General features: G+C 36.4%; 1 protein-coding gene across 3 annotated transcripts in view; it reads left to right on the forward strand.

Moving 5' to 3' along the window:
* Positions 1-15,544, forward strand: part of SPATS1 (spermatogenesis associated serine rich 1) — a 32,249-nt gene extending 16,705 nt beyond the window's left edge. For all 3 annotated transcript variants that reach the window (XM_074190170.1, XM_074190169.1, XM_074190168.1), the window contains 3 exons: positions 8,725-8,845; positions 12,053-12,115; positions 15,068-15,544. In XM_074190170.1, coding sequence (XP_074046271.1) covers positions 8,725-8,845; positions 12,053-12,115; positions 15,068-15,218 — 335 coding nt within the window. In that variant the 3' untranslated portion in view covers positions 15,219-15,544. The remainder of the gene's footprint in view (positions 1-8,724; positions 8,846-12,052; positions 12,116-15,067) is intronic.
* The last annotated feature ends 1,786 nt before the right edge of the window (positions 15,545-17,330 follow it).

A 17,330-nucleotide genomic window follows, 5' to 3' on the forward strand; every position in this document is an offset into this window, starting at 1 on the left:
CTATAATTTTTCCCACGTTCTCCCTTACCACATTCACAAGCTGGTGGCATTCACTTTCTGTTAGCAGAACAGCATTGATTTTAACTATTATCCTTTGCCCTTAACAAACAGCCCATCTTCTAATTCCATCAGTTGCTGGAAGCTATTTTCTCCCTTTGCAATTCAACAATAACTTTGAAATTAATCCCATTCTTTGCTTCTACTCACCCAATCCTGTACCTCATTGCCTTTTATTCATTTTTAATTCTACAATCCATTGTATTTCATTGCCCTAAAATAGATATTTAAAAAGGTCATTGTGGCCCAGTGGCCCAAGTCTGGAAGACTTGAGTTCAAATTTGAATTCAGATACTTAATTACCTAGTTGTGAGACCCTGGGCAAGTCACTTAACCCCATTGCCTTAAAATTTTTTTTAAAAAGGTCATCACTTGTGTTGCAATAGTCCATAAGTGAACACTAAGTTGAAAAACACATTTGATATAGCCACTATGTGTGGATAGCAAAATCAAAGATTTGAATTATTTATCTTTCACTAGACTCAGTACAATGTTTTGAGAACAATGTCATCCATCTACCAACACCAATCTCATTCTAGAGTAATTGTACACTCGGAAATTCCTTTTCAAATTGGGACCTTTGGTTAGGTCTCCATAATAATTGCACCTTTAGGGACCATAGCTTTTTATTTGGGATTAGGGATTGTAATCTTTCAGACAATTCTGAAATAAAGTGGGAAGACACCTTCCTGGAAAAGGTCTTTCAATGAAGGGCTATCCTATATTGTATCGAAATTTATTTTTAATCAAAAAAAAATAGTGTTCCTATATCCCATTAGTTAATTGTCAAGAACATTGCTTGCTCAAGAGATTTATTCTTAATTTTCTCTCACTGATGTCCTTAATTCTTGTACAGACAATACAAGTTTTTTGTGTGTAGTTGACTACACAAAATAGGAATTGATGTCCTCACAAAACCTACAGTGCATCTCCTTCCAGTTCAATCTGTCTTTTCCCCCTTGTTGAGGCTTATAAGCACAAATGGGACTGATGTTCAGTCAGTATAGTGATTTTTTTCATTGTCCTAGGTCAGAGTTAAAATTTATTTTGCGTTTTTTCTACTTGGCCTTCCATTTCATATACATTCAAAAATGCTTGTAAAGCATTTAACAATATCTAGACTACAGTCAGTATACTTTTATGATTGGTTCCTTCCTAAAGCACTTAGTAGGAATCCTGGAAAGTTCTTGTATTAAGAAAATTTCTACTAAGCTTTGAAATTAAGGGGGAGAAGTATGCAAAAAGTATATGGAAATGCTTAGAAATGCAAGATGGCATGTTCTGTGAGAGAACAAGATGAATCTGACTGGATCATAGTAGGGAGTTTTAAGGCTAAAATGGATTTTCAAATCTAGAGTAGTTTGTATTTAACCCTAGAGTTAAAAGGGAGCACAAAAGGAATGACATTAAAATGTGTCAGATCTCTTGGGTAGGTTGAGGCAAATTATGCCAGTGCCTAAAAGTAACTTCCAAGTTAGATCCATGATCCAATAATCCTACTGCATCAGTGCAGCAAATACATAGGGATATAACTTGATAACTGTTGGTGATGAAAAATAGATAATTCTTAGGGAAATGTAGGCATTTTATCAACCCACAAATTCAATACAAACCAATTATATGAAAGCCACAGGAAAAAAAAAAGCTACAAGTAGTAGCTAACATTAACAGTACTATGTCAAAGCATTTTACAAAAATGATCTCATTTGAAACTCATAGCAACCCTGGGAGGTTAGATACTGTTGTTATCCCCATTTTATAGATGAAGAAACAGGCAAAGTTAAATTGACTTGTCCAAGGTCTCATAGCTATAAAGTTGGAGATGAGATTTAAACTGGGGTTTTCTTGAATTCAGACCTTATGCTACATCAATAAGTATAGAATTTTAAGCGGGGTGGTAAAGTCTTGGATGTTCTTTGTCCTTGTTGCTGCTCAATCATTTCCAATTCTGACTCCATTTGGGATTTTTCTTGGCAAAGATTGGTATTTCCTTTTTTTTTTTTGCCATTTCCTTCTCCAGTTCATTTTACAGTCAAGGAAATTGAGGTAAACAGGGTTGGTTAAGTGACTTTCCCAGTCATACAACTGATAATGATCTGGGGTCAAATTTGAACTCTGGTCTTCCTGGTTCCAGGCCCAGCCTTCTAATGGTCATATACTCTTGAAGACTGATTACTGAGGGGCCAACTAGGTGGGGCAGTGGATAGAGCACCCACCCTGGAGTCAGGAGGACTTGAGTTCAAATAGGAATTCAGACAATAATTAACCTAGCTGTGTGACCTTCAGCAAGTCATTTAACCCCACACTGCCTTGCAAAAAAACCAAACCAAAACAAAAAAGACAGTCTACTGAGGGCAATAGAAGGGTTGCAACCTGTAGCAATGTGACTACTATTTGTGTGGATGAAATCCTAAATCGATGTACTAACTTGTCAATGTGCTAAAAGGAGGATGTTACTTTCCAGTTCATGGCTGCTTCATATAGGAAGGAAGTGCAAATCAAGGTAATTCAATTATTTCTCAATAAAATTTTTATTTTTTTCAATAAAGAAAAAATAACCATTTTCCCTCAACTTCCCCCATTTAAAAAAAACAACAAATATCAAAACACTTCAATTTAATAAACTTCTAGTGGATACAAAGGACTATGCTAGATGCCAAGAGAGATATAACCATTAAGAGAAAAGACTGACCTTAAGGAGTTTATAGTCTATTAGAGAAGATACACTATGTATGCAAATCAATATAACATAAATAGAGTGGCATAAATGCTTAAAAGAGGTTCAAATAAATGTGATGAGGCACCAGACTTTGAAAGATGGGGAGGATATTTTATTTATTTTTTAGTGGGGGTTTTTTGCAAGGCAATGGAGTTAAGTGGCTTGCCCAAGGCCACACAACTAGGTAATTATTAAGTGTCTGAGGTCAGATTTGAACCCAGGTACTCCTGACTCCAGGGCTGCACCACCTAGCCATCCCCATGGGGAGGATTTTAAAGGAAGGAGAGATAGATTAATGGGGTATAAGAATGGTATGAACAAAGGTACGACAAATGAGAATTAGCCTAGGTTGTCTGGAATTGAATGAAGGTTAGTAATGTCAGTCAATAAGCATTTGTTAAACACCTACTTTTTTCAGATATTGTACCAAGGCTTGAGATATAAAGGAAAAGGATAGTTCCTTTCCTCAAGGAACTCACAGTCTAATGAGGAGAAGACTATGAAAACAGTTATGAACATGACTTGTTGGTTGTTCTTTGTCCTTTGTTCAAAAGGAGGATCATGACATCAGGTAAATGATGTCATGACTTCCAAGTGAATTGAATTTAAGTAAGGAAAGACTGTGCTTATTCGCCAGCCTCATTTTTTACTATGAAACCATCTAGGCCCAGAGGCCAGAAAAGGATCAGAAAGGAGATGGCTCTGGATGCAGTGGGCATTGCCTCAGGTAAACTGAGACCTGTTAAAGATCTTAGCTTAAAAAGGCCAGGATCCCCCTCTGCAGCAGGCTGTCTCTATTCATACTGATATAAAAAGATCTCTCTCTCTCTTTCTCTCTCTCTCTCTTATCTCACAGTGGACCCAGATGGAGGAGAAAATGAGGCAACACAGAAACCCCTCAATTAAATCCAATTTACTTACATGTCACATCACTTCCCTCATGTTATAATCCTCTTTGAGAATGATGTATATATGGGAGATAATGCTAGAAGTGAAGGGTGTGGTCAATTTGTGGAGTGCCTTGACTGCCAACATAGAATTTAGTAGACAATAAGGACACAGGGAGGAAGACAGTCAGAGTAGCTGTACCGGAAGATTAATCTGGCAACCATGCTTGAAATGGATAGAACCAAGAAGGGAGACCAGTTAGGAGGCTATTACAGTTGTCTAGGGAAAAGGCAAAGACCTGACTGACAGTGTGACAATAGGAATTGTAAAGGGAAGGAGAGGCAACATGGCCTAGTGGAGCAGACTTCAGAGTGAGGAAGACCGCAGTTCAAGTTCTGTCTGTTAAGGCTCTGCTATTTTGGGTAACCTCTCAGTGAACTAGGCAATTCTCTGATAACATATATTACAGTGAAGGTTTCAAACTGCTTTGGTACAGTAAACTCCTAACCTGGGCTGATGAAAATAGATGAAGATAGGAGAGGCCATGAATAGAACAATAGATATGAGTTAAAAAAAGACCTCATATTCTTCCTAACTATAAGACCCTGGCAAGTCATTTAACTTATGTTTGCTCCAATTTCCTCAACTGTAGAATAATGATAACAATACCATTTATGTTCTATGTTTGTTGTAAGGATAAAATAAAATTTGTTAAACACTTTGTAGACCATGAAAGCACTAAAATGTTAGCTACAAAATGACATGTCTATTTAAAAACAATAAAGGAGATGACTTTTGCAAAAGATTTGTAGAGGTAGAAATTGGTGAGATTTGATAAATTGATTATATAGGGGCTGGGATGACCCTGAGGTTTTGAGACTGGGTAAACTGATAATTATTGCCCGAAATAGCTCTGGTGTGTGTCTAAACATTGACTTGAGAGTCAAGTTGAATAGAGACATACATACACACAAGGTCGAGATACAACCCTATTGGTTTATTTTTGGAAACTCAGACTTTTTACAACAAAAACTTATCTCAGGAATGACCAGTTAAAAGAGACCCAGTTTCACAATTTCCTGGGTAAATCTGCAAATTTATTTATTTATTAGAATATTTATTCTTAGAAATCTGCATACTTCCTTATCAGAAAAACCTTTTACAAGCACCTCCAGAGCCACAGATTGTCCCAGGTCAGGATTCACTGGAGAGTCAACAAATCCATTTAATGAGCAAGAATACATACATATCTCTGATGGAAAAGGTCACCAAAGATATGTGTAAATCACTCCCAGGAGCTGGCTCTCAACAGATAATAACTGTTTTATAACAGAAGTAGGGGAGATGAGACTAAGAGGTCATAGGGAGAGAAGATAAATTCCATTATAGACATTTTGGTATTTTACTGGAACATTATCCTTTCATATGAAAGAGAAAACTGGACTCAATATGGATTACTTTCAGCTTGGAAATCACAGCACATATGCAGAAACATATTTTTACTTACCTCTAAATTTTATGATATGGTAATGTGGCATTGAAATCATCACATATGTGTGCTTTTTGTTGGGTATTAATAGAAAACCTTACTGAAGTCCAAAAAAAAGTATTTCTACTTCACTTATGTTCTTCTAGCTATGGTCATTAAAATCACATTTTCCGGTCTTAAGACTGAATTGTTGTTTTGTTGTGTCAGACTCTTTATGACCTCATTTAGGGTTTTCTTGGCAAAGATAATGGAAATGGTTTGCCGTTTCTTTCTGAAGCTCACTTTTACAGATGAGGCAATGACTTGCTCAGGGTCATACGGATAGTTTTTGAGGTTAGATTTGAATTTAGGAAGATGAATCTTCTTGGCTCCAAGACCAGGGCTCTAACCACTTTGTGATCTAGTTGTCCATATTGTTAACACTTTTCGATTGTTTTGGGAACAAATTGTTCAACTGTTTTTGATCATTTATCTCTTGGGAAGTGTAATGATTTTTCTGCTTAGTAGCAACAAAGGGTTAAGTAACCAATGGGGTGGCAATGTCCTTGGTATTCTTCTTTCCTTTTTTTTTGTTTGTTTTTTAGATTTTTCAAGGCAGTGGGGTTAAGTGGCTTGCCCAAGGCCACACAGCTTCTTCCTTCCTTTTAAAAGAGATTTTAGTTGTTTTTAGGATTTATCTCTTATAGTTTTAAGAGTAAATCCCTTTAGTAAACAGAAGCTACAGAAATACTTGATCAATAGAGGGAGGCCATGGAATATAAAGGGGAGATTAACTCTTGCTGGAGGAATTCTCTAAAGTAATCACAGGTTAACTTAAAATTTAGCTTGAAATATTGAAAGAAAGGGTTGAAAAGCAATTGAATCAGTAGATTTGGGGCACTAATTAAGGAAAGAGGGTGTCCAACCTAGTTCATAGGGAAGCTATAGGTAGACTTAGCAGACTTGGAGCTCTGTGGGCATAGCTTTGCTTTGATGCCATTGCCTTCTGATCTACAGTTTGGTTTGCTAGTATTAAACTGGACTGCTGTGTCATCACGTCAGTACCATTTTCATTTTATTAGATGACTTTATATTTTGCTGTTTATCTTAGAAGCTATAGCAACATCTTAGGGAAAAGGTTCTTAACCTTTTTTTTAAATTATGGATACTATTAATTTAGGGTAAAACCATAGACCTTTTCTCAGAATAATGCTTTTAAATGCATAAAAGAAAATAATATAAAATAATAAAGGAAACCAATTGTTTTGAAATTCAGTTATGGGGCAGCTAGGTGGTGCAGTGGATAGAGCACTGGTCCTGGAGTCAAGAGTACCTGAGTTCAAATGTGACCTCAGACACTTAAAATTATCTAGCTGTGTGGCCTTGGGCAAGCCACTTAACCCCATTGCCTTGCAAAAAAAAAAACCTAAAAAAAAAAAGAAATTCAGTTACCAAAATATTAGAAAGACAGATTCATTGACTCCAAGATAAAAGCCTATGCCTAAAGTAGACAAGGATCAAAATAAATGAATTATTAATTGCTATATAATATATAATTTATATTTTGTATATACTATATAATTAATTGTTAACATGTAGGGTGTGTGCATGTTGCCCATGTTGATTATATGCATCCATATGGATCTAACTAGGTATGGCTCCTAGGGAGAAGCCAACCCCTCTAGAGCATCCAACCTCCTCCAAGGGAGATTTTGATTCCTTCCATGATAAGTAGCAGATTGGTGTCAGAGACTAGTCACTGGACTTTCCTCATAGAAAAGATTACAGGATAGTAGTATAACTTCCTGCCCAACCTAAATATTGTCAGGCAAGAGGAAATAAAATTTAGGTTCACCTGTACTCATGATTACTATTGCTTAAAAGGGAAGGAGTGTCTCAAGCAATATTCCAAGCTCTTATTCTTCTCACAAAATGCCAGTTCCACAAAAACTGCTAGTAGCAAATAGCAAATAAACTCATGTATCTAAGCTGATAGCAAATTGGTATCACAGAAGACATGCAAGATGAGACTATACCAGATAATAAAAGAGTGAATGAGCTTTCCATTCAGATAGAGCTATCTCGGCTCACCTGAGATTCCTAGATATTACTCAAGGGGAAATTTCCCAAAGTCTCTAATGTAGTATGCTAGGGACATGAATGAGGCGCCAGGATTGGCTTCTTCTCAGTCTTTTTCTTTCTTCAGAGTTCTATCCTTGAAGAGAATCTGGATCTACAAATCTGGATCTATCTCTTCTCCTGAAGCTAGTAAGGTGGGGAAATGCAATGGGAAATAAAGATAATGTAAAAACGAAATAGTGATTTTTTTTTTGAAAGACAAATTATAATGATCATACTTAGTCTCATAGAAGAGAGAAAATAGCTCCCTTTCTTCTCAGCAGAGGTGCTAAGCTTATACTGCATATATAATGTCAGATTTTAGCTTCACCAAACTTTTTCTTTTTTTTTTTATTTCTTTTGTTTTTTTTCCTGATTTTGTGTCAATTGATATAAGAGATAGGTCTCTGGGAGGAGGAGGGAAGGATATAGGAGTAAATATAGGTGATGTAGAATATAGAAATTTTTTTTTAAAGAACAGCCTCAGACTTTGAGTCATATAGTTCAGCTCTTGGAGCTTATTTCATCACCTGTAAAATGAAGAGGTCAGAGTGGATTATCTCAATGGTTTCTCTCAGCTCTACCATTAGGGAGGCAGTTATATGGTGGAGAAGGACATGGATTTAAATCCTACTTCTTGTGTGACTTTGGGCTGGACATTTAGACCCCTGAATTAATTTGGTCTCTGAGATTCCTTCCAGCTCTTTCCTGGTAAACATTCAACAATTAGCCTTCCAGAAAATAAAAGACCCTATGATATCCTTTTATGTTTATTTGTTATTAGCATTTTCTCCTATCACTTTCTTAAACCTAGGCAATTTACAACATAATATAGCAAGCTTTGATTTGTATATTTCTAAATTTCTAAGGTGGTTTTTTACATTGAAAATTTAAAAATAGGCTCCCTCAAGCAAGTTTGAGCTAGCTCCAGCACACCTCTGATGTTACTATACAGTTTAGGGAACTTTTCTGACTATTCATCTAACTGTATTCACTTATCCTTTCATTTGACAAATATTTATTTACTATTTATTTGACAAATATTTAATAGTTAATGGATATTCTGAGAATAATATATCTTGGAAGTTTGTGACATATGCTCCTTTGTTTCATATATCAGTTTTAAACATATGTTCCCATTTCAGTGTATTGAATACATGAATAAATTAATTTCTCCATTAAGATTTTAAGCCCTTTGAGGGAAAAACCTATTGCTACATGTCTAAAAAGACATAAATCTTGTACTCCTCCTGTTTGTTGTTGTTTCAGCTAACAGAGTCCTCATTAAGAATTTTACATGCTTAAAAAATGTTTGAAGATAACAAAAGGAGAAACAATGAACTTCATATATTTTTATTTATTCTGGTGGAAAAAGTGTCATTTTTTAATTTTTAGCTTGCTTTCAATTTATCTGAGGTGACCAATGGCCTATCTTTAACCTTTATTTAATTTTTTTTGGACATATTATTAATAGACATTGATCCCAGGAATGGAATCCCAGAACTAATTCCAGGGGACAAAGTATATTTAAATGTAGAGGACTCTCCAGACTTTTATAAACATGGAGCAACTATACCGCCAGTGAATTTTTCAAAGTGAGTTCTAGTATATTAATGTTTGATTTATTTGGTTACCTTTATTTAGTCTTATCAAGAAATCTTTTTTTGTCTCTGTTATGTGGTAGGCATGGGGTAACAGTGGCTGGATCTATATAGACAAAAAATGAATAGTTTCTGCTCTTTAAGAGTTTTAAGTCTATTAGTTCAAAGCAACATGTAAATAGAAAATTAGATACAAAATACGTTCAAAGTGTAAATTCTGGGAGGAAGACAATAACAACAGGGGATGGTGGTGGAAGTGGGGATGAGTTATCAACATTTAGGAAGGGTCACTGGAGCTGGTCTCTGAAGGAAGCTAAGGATTCTATAAGGGAAGAAGGGAGTGCATTTCAGTCTTGGAGAAAAAGACAATGCAAAATCACTGAAAAAGAAGACCGGAAGTGTTTTGGGAACAACCAGTGGATGTCTTTGGGGGCAACACTGAGTATGTGAAGGAGAGAAACATAATCATAATAAAGGACTTTTAAAGCTGAGTCTATATTTGATCCTAAAGGCAAGAAGAATCTACAGGTTTTTTTTGAATAGGGGAATGACTTGCACTGGTATCCTGAGAGAGGAGATAATCTTCATAGAAACTTCAGTCAATTAAGTATTTTTTAAGACTAACTTAACTCTGTGTCCATCACTGGACTCATTCCTGAGAATACAAGGATAGATAAAAGACAGTCTAATGAGGGAAGACAACTGGCAAACCAATAGGTACAAACAAAATATGGACAGGATACCTGGGAGATAATCATAAGAGGGAGGTCACTGAACTCTTAGAAACCCAGAAAGGGTTTTTGTAGAAGGTGAAACTTTAGTTGGGACTTGAAGGAAGCCAGAGTAGGCATTGGGCCTGGAGTCTGGAGGATCTGAGTTCAAATCTAGCTTTAGACACTTATTGGGCTGTGTTTACACTGGTGAGTCAGTTAACCCTGTTTGCCTCAGTTTCCTCATCTATAAAATGAACTGGAGAAGGAAATGGAAGTATCTTTGATGAGAAAATGCCAGAGTCAAAAAAGTCAGACATGACTGAAATGATTGGACAAGGGCAGCCAGAGGGTACAGATGAAGAGAATTCTAGGCATGACAGTCAGTGAAAATACCCAGAATTGGGAGTTTGAATATCTTGTTCAAGGAACAGCAAGGAGGTCACTGTTACTGAATCCTAGTGTAAGAAAATTAGAAAGATAGGTAGTTCTCCAGGTAGGAAGGTCTTTTTGATTGATAAACAGAGAGTTTATATTTGACCCTATAGGAAGACACTGGAGTTTGTCAAATATCAGTTCATTGAAGTCAGACTTTCACTTTATAATCCTCAATTTGACAGCTGAGTTGGAGAATGGGCTGGAAAAGATTTAAGGCAAGGAGACCAAAAAAAGATTTAAAAAAAAAACTACTATGATCAAGTTCAATTAGCAACCAAAATCTTAACAACATGGTTCAAAAGTGGGGTGAGTTCCAAGTTACTGAAGAGCATTTGTCAGGGAAATTGTAGAGGAAGTTGTTCTCATATGGACTGGAAGATGGTAAAGGATCCTATGAAACAGGCATGTTGGGAATATATTAATTGTATCACTGAAGATATATGTGGCTCCTTGTCATTTGGACATAAGTAAGGGTATTATTTTGTTCCCATGGTCAATCTCTGCCCTTCTCCTTCTCCCCCTACCAGCCCCCAATCCAAGGCCCTTAAATTTCTAGTCAAACTCAGACTATTGGCCTTTGATTTCTAAAATAACACCAGGTTTAGCTTGAGCTCAAATCCATTAGAATAAAGAAATCCAGGGCGGCTAGGTGGTGCAGTGGATAAAGCACCGGCCCTGGAGTCAGGAGTACCCGGGTTCAAATCCGGTCTCAAACACTTAAATAATTACCTAGCTGTGTGGCCTTGGGCAAGCCACTTAACCAAAAAAAAAAAACCTAAAAGAAATCCAGCTAATCACAGGTGAAAAAAATGGAGATTAATGAGGATTTATTTTGGAAGAGCATGGAAAAGTGTGGCATTGTGGGTATTTTTATTTAAAAAAATTTTTTTATTGATTCATTTTGACTTTATATAATTACCTACATTTCTGAATGTACTTCCTCCCCCATCTCCTACTCCCTGTCCCATTCCCAGTCATTTCTTATCACAAAGAATTCTAAAGGGGAAATAGTTTAGCAAAACTAACCAACAAATAAGAACATGTAGTATTTAGTACAATGTTCCTTGTGACTAAGTTGTTTTTTATGTTTACCAACAAACTGATTTTTTAAAAAATTATGTATTATATATGTTTATGTAAGGGGTATGTGTGTGGTTGGCCATGTAGGTTATGTGTTTCTCCACATAGGTCTTAGTAATTAAAACTTGAGGGAGGTGTAAAGAGATATCTCTGGAATCTCTTCCACTGAAAGGGAAGTTTTGATTCCTGTCTGGTGGTGAACAGGAGAATGAAGAATTGAGGCTCTCCTTAAATCAGAGAAATCAGACTAGAATTATGCCTATCTGTTTCCTTAAATATTAGTCTAGAAGGAATTGATTTAAGTTTAAGTTGCTTTTCTGGTTGGTATCCCTTGATGGGGAGAGTACTGTATAAAGACTCGACTGTTTTTGCATTAAGTGGTAGTTACAAGACCATGAGAAATAGTGAATAATGAATAAATTCATTCTAAGCCGACTATAAATAGAAATGAGAGATATTATACTGATCAGAATATATCAGACAATATAGCATGAATGAGGAATAAGATCTGTGTATGTTTGTGAGAGAGAGAGAGAGAGACAGAGAGCGACAGAGAGAGAGAGAGAGAGAGAGAGAGAGAGAGAGAGAGAGAGAGAGAATACCCTATTTCAACTAAGGGGGAATTTCCAGCCATTTTACTCTAAGAAGGTGGAAATCAGGGGCATACTGAAGTCCTGGCTTCTTCATGTCTCTCAATTTTCAAAGAGAACTTAGAATCACCTTGTATGCAAAGGCAAGAAGAAATCTCTCTTCTCCCAAGCTCCTCAACAAACACTGAGCATCAAATATTCAGTCTGTCCATTAAGATCATCTTATGTAAATGTACCAGGCTGGAACCCTGGGTTACATTTATAAAAAAGTAACAAAGTAACACAACAGAATAGAAGGAATTTCTATTTTAGTGAAAACAAATGTTGATCTGGGTAGAGTGCCAATCTTTGCTAATTTTATGGTTGCCTTTCATTGTTTTCAGAACTCCATATATAAAGAAAGTAGATACATTTATTCCTCTGGAACCCCTGCCTCAGGAATATCAGTGAGTATTGTTACATTATATTATTTATGTAGGCCCAGAATTTGTCCACTGAATTTTTATTTTTTCAATCTTTATTGGGAAGGCAGAAGGAGTGTGAAAGGAGTATGAAAATCTGAGTTTCGTGATCTGTTTTTTATCTAGTCCTTCCATTCTATGCAACCTTAAGTGAAGCATTTCACTTCTCAAGGATTCGGTTTTCTCATCTGTAAAATAAGGATGGACTAAATGATTTCTGCGGTTCTTTTCAGCTCATAATAAATGCTCCTGTGATTCATCAGACTTTGGTTGGATAAGATACAATATTATTTTTTTTAAGATACAATATTATTGATGAGGCTTTATTACCATTTCAACATTCATCTGCTAAACTTTCAATTAAACTTTGGGGGTAATACTTTTCCAAATGACAGAATCTTAGTGATGAGATGTAGTTTGATAAATCTAAAAATAATTTTAGAGATCAATAAGACTACATTATAATACTTTATCAATTATTATCATAGATTTAGAACTGGGAAGGACCTTAAAGGTCATCTAGTCCAAACATAAATGAGGAAACCAAGGTCCAGAAAGGTGGTGATTTTCTTAAGGTGACAGCTAATGACAGCTAGGTGGCCCAGTGCATAGTGCCAGTCTTCCATTCAGGACTGAGAACAAATCTGGCTTCAGACACATAATAGCTCTATGACCTTGGGCAAGTCACTTTACCTTACTTGCCTCAGTTTTCTTATCTGTAAAATGAACTGCGGAAGGAAATAGCAAAGCATTCCAGTATATTTGCTAAGAAAACCTCAAATATGGGGTGGCTAGGTGACACAGTGGATAAGAGCACCGGCCCTGGAGTCAGGAGTACTTGAGTTCAAATCCAGCCTCAGACACTTAATAATTACCTACCTGTGTGGCCTTCGGCAAGCCACTTAACTCCATTTGCCTTGCAAAAAAACCTAAAAAAAAACAACACCTCAAATAGGTTCACAAAGAGTCAGACATGATTGAAAAACAGCAAGGAGGTGACATGAATCTGACTTCAGTCACAGTATTCTTTCCACTATACTACATTGCCTAGAAAGAGGAAAGATGCTTCAGAAGTTTTGATTTTAAGTCACTAGAAGTATCTTTAATTAAAATATAAAATTTAGGAAAAGTAGCATTGTGACATAATAGGTGACATAATAGATAGACTGAAGACTAGAGTTAAAATCCTACCTTAGAGAATTATTAGCTGTATGATTCTGGATGAGTACCTTAATCTTTGCCTGCCTCAGTTTCCTCATCTGTAAAATAGCATTTATATAGTATTTATCCTCTAGGGTGGTTGTAAGGATCAAGCAAGATAACATTTGTAAAGTTTTGATGGCACTTTAAAGGTCATTTAATTCAACCACTCCCCTATTTAACAGATGAAGCTCAGAGAGGTTCAGTGATTTGTTGGTCATACAGGTGGCAGAGTTGAAGTGTGTTCCCAGGTCCTCTGACTCTAAAGTCCGTGTTCTTTAGAAGTGAGATTTAAACTCAGATCTTATGAGAGGTTAGGAGATGGTGAGCAAGATGCTGATAAATTCAGTTTTGGATATGTTGAGTAAGAGTCCTTGTGTAATATATGTGTGTGAATTTACAGAAGACAGTTGGAAATCCTGGCCTGGTGCTTTGAGGGAAGGGTTGGATACTGAGGATAAAGATTCAATTCAATTGAGCAAATATTTATCATAAATATTACATGCAAGGCATGTGTTGAAGATATAGAGGCAAAAAGGAAACTCTCCTTGCCCTTAAAGAATTGACATTTTTTTGGAGGCATTTGGGAATGTGACTTTCCCATGGAAACTCAGGTAACAAGTATCTGAGGCATATTGATACTTGTTCTATCCCACACACAGCTAGTTGCATTTTTCCTTTAATTTGCTTATATGATGATACTATACAAAATACAGTTTAGATTCTTGGACAATTATCTGAATGCAGAACTGCTTGAATTGAATAAAAGGAGTTGATTTAATGGAATATTCCTATAGACTTCTGACACAAAAATAGGAAAAATCCTGAACTTTTTTTTTTTTCAGAGGAGGTGAAGGCAGAATTGGAGGGAGGGGGAAAATGAAACAATTTTTAAGATATATAAGTCTTTTTTTAGTTTTTTTTGCAAGGCAATGGGATTAAGTGACTTGCCCAAGGCCACACAGCTAGGTAATTATTAAGTGTCTGAGGCCTGATTTGAACTCAGGTACTCCTGACTCCAGGGCTGGTGCTCTATCCACTGTGCAACTTAGCCATCCCTGTAAGTCTTTTTTAAGGTGGAGATGGAAATAACTGGCAGGCAGTCTTGAAACATGATCATTGGGGGGACTTATAGATTTTAGAGTCTTCCATTCAATATTCATTAAGCCAGCTTGGTAGGCAAAGTCATATGCCAGTCACTGGAGACTTAAAAATTTAAAAAAAAAATAAAGCAGTCTTTGCCCTCTGAGTACCTACATTCTAATGGAGGGATGGAGTTGGGGGGGGGGGCGTTCAGAATGTGACCTGTACACAGGAGCAGGGTTGGGTCTGATAAGGAGCAAAAGAGAGCTCTAGATAGTGACTCCATGAAACTAGATAGGATGATTCAAACAGTACCTGAGCAGTAGCAGTCAGTACATCCCAGCTCTGCTCCAATAGTTCGAATTCAAATACATGGGACTACTTCAGATGGCTAATTATTTGCACTAATCAGCCACCTGACTATAGTCCTTGGTATTATCAGCCCCATATCATAAGTGTGGAAACTGGGGTGCTAAGAGTTGAAAATGACTGGCTCAGAGTCACATCATCACATCAGTAAGTAGTAAAGCTGTGACTCAAACTCAAATCTCCTGATTTCAAATCCAGGGCTTTTCCCCCATCATCAGGATGCCTTCCCATAGTTGTACAGGTAAATTTTGCTATCATATAACATATGGCCTTTTCTTCCTGCAGCCTACCTTATTCTGAGAGGAAGAAGAAAGAAGAAAAAAATACTGAAATAATGGAAGTAAAAGAACTCAATGAGTGGAAGCCAGCAATTCCCATAATGGAATGGTTGTTCCCTAATGTGCTACAACATACAAAAAGAGTGATAATAATATGAGAAGCATTGGACCCAGTAAGAGAAAAGCTTCTCGGGAGATTATATAACTAAAAATGCAGTATACACTCTTGTTACTTCCTTTATGATAGTTCCTTGACTTTTTTTTAACATGTATTTTATTTTTTAAAAAGTATTAAAGTATTCTTGATATTCTTTGTTTTCCATTCCATAGTTGTTTATTCTTTCCCTTTTCTCCCTTGCCATCCCTTTCTACTCCAACACAGTGGATCATCTGCTCCATTCAAAAGTCTCCTACCTCTTTACCAAGAGGAGGGAAGTATTTCTAATCATATCTTCTGGAGATTGGTTATTACAATAAATTAGAATTCAGCTACATTTTAGTGTTGTTTTTATTTATATTGTTATAGTCATAATTACACAGCATGTTTCTTTGTTCTTCCAATTTCAATTTTCTAGTTTTTTTATTTTTAGGTTTTTTTGCAAGGCAAATGGGGTTAAGTGGCTTGCCCAAGGCCACACAGCTAGCTAATTATTAAGTGTCTGAGACCAGATTTGAACCCAGGTACTCCTGACTCCAGGGCTGGTGCTTTATCCACTGTGCCACCTAGCCGCCCCAGTTTTCTAGTTTTTCAAGAGGAAACTGTATGGTGGACAAAGGGAGGGAACTAGAGATATCAGGGAAGTGTGGTATCTTTCAGAGGAGCATGGTGTTTAAGGTAAAGCCAATCCTCTCTCTCTCACTATTTTTTCTGTGCTATGACTTTAATAACCAGGCAGTATCACTTTTTTGGCCATAAGTGAGAAACCAGGAGTGGGTGGTGAACTAGGCAGTGAGCCAAGTTGATGAGTTAGCCAATTTAAGAGGCAGCAGCTGCAGTACAGTAAAAATTATCTAAAGGTATATTGATTAGGAGTATTGCTGTCAATCAGATCAACCAAATAAAGTTCATAGAGACAGTTCTATACTTGTAGTCTCCTCAAAGTACAGAATAGTTTATAATATTTCAGAGTAGGGATTGTTTTATTTTTCATTTTTGTACCCCTGGGGCCTATAATAATACCTGGATCCTATTAGTCACTTAAAGCTTGTTAATTGATGGACTGATTAATTTGTTTTAACTAGATTCATAGATTCTTCTGTTGTAGGAATTATGAAGGTTAAAGCATATGAGCTTAGACTGAAAAATTATTGGGACAAGATGAAGTGACCTCGACACCATATAGAGGCCATCTTTCCTTTAAAGAGGGGCAACTCATCTCCCTGTGTTCTCATCTCTCTGTGTTCTGGTTGTAGTCACACCCTGCCATCTCTGTTGTAAATGCCATGGGTCATGCCACTTTGACTAGACAGATTAAAGGTTGTTCCAGCAGGTAAATTAAAGTGAATGTCTCTTACCTTCCTCTGTATCCCCAGGGCTTGCTGCAGTGTTTAGTACTTAGTAGATAATTAATAAATGTTTACTGACTGAATGGCTTGAATTTTTACTCTGCTTTTATTTATCAGATTAAATATTTGTTCTAATTTAGTATGGGAGGAATATTGCATGATTAGGAAAGGGACATTGTTCAGAAAAGAGGAGTGGTCAGTTGCTGAGGGCAGAGGCAAGACAGTGATATATATATATATGTGTATATATATATATATATGTGTGTGTATATATATGTGTATGTATATATATATATATATATATATATATATGTATATGACTTTCAAAGTCATAAGGATCTGGGAGATATATGTAGATAGCAGAACCAGTGGGTGAAAGGCAATCCACAAATATCTGAGTCCTGCAGATAATTTTAAAAGATCAGGTCGCTCTGTACGTTTCCAATGTGCCATCTAGTGGTCACAGAACGTTTTTTTTCTCTCAAAGTTGTAGTGCTCTTTAGTTTTTAAGATGTTTGCTCTTCACTGTGAACATATTAATCTTTACCATCATCACCATCATCACCACTATCACCTTTATCATCATCATCTTCCTCCTCATTTCTTCTTTCTTTTCCCTTTCTTCTTCTTCTTTTCCTCTTCTTCCTTTGTTCTTCCTTCTTCCTTCTATTCCCCCTCCTCCCTCTCTTCTTTGACATTTTTCAGGCAGGGACCTAGCCTGGAAAGATCCACATGAACAAACATCCTCTTTGTCTTCATTTTTT

This window comes from Macrotis lagotis, chromosome 5, assembly GCF_037893015.1.
Source record: "Macrotis lagotis isolate mMagLag1 chromosome 5, bilby.v1.9.chrom.fasta, whole genome shotgun sequence".
Taxonomy (NCBI): Eukaryota; Metazoa; Chordata; class Mammalia; order Peramelemorphia; family Peramelidae; genus Macrotis; species Macrotis lagotis.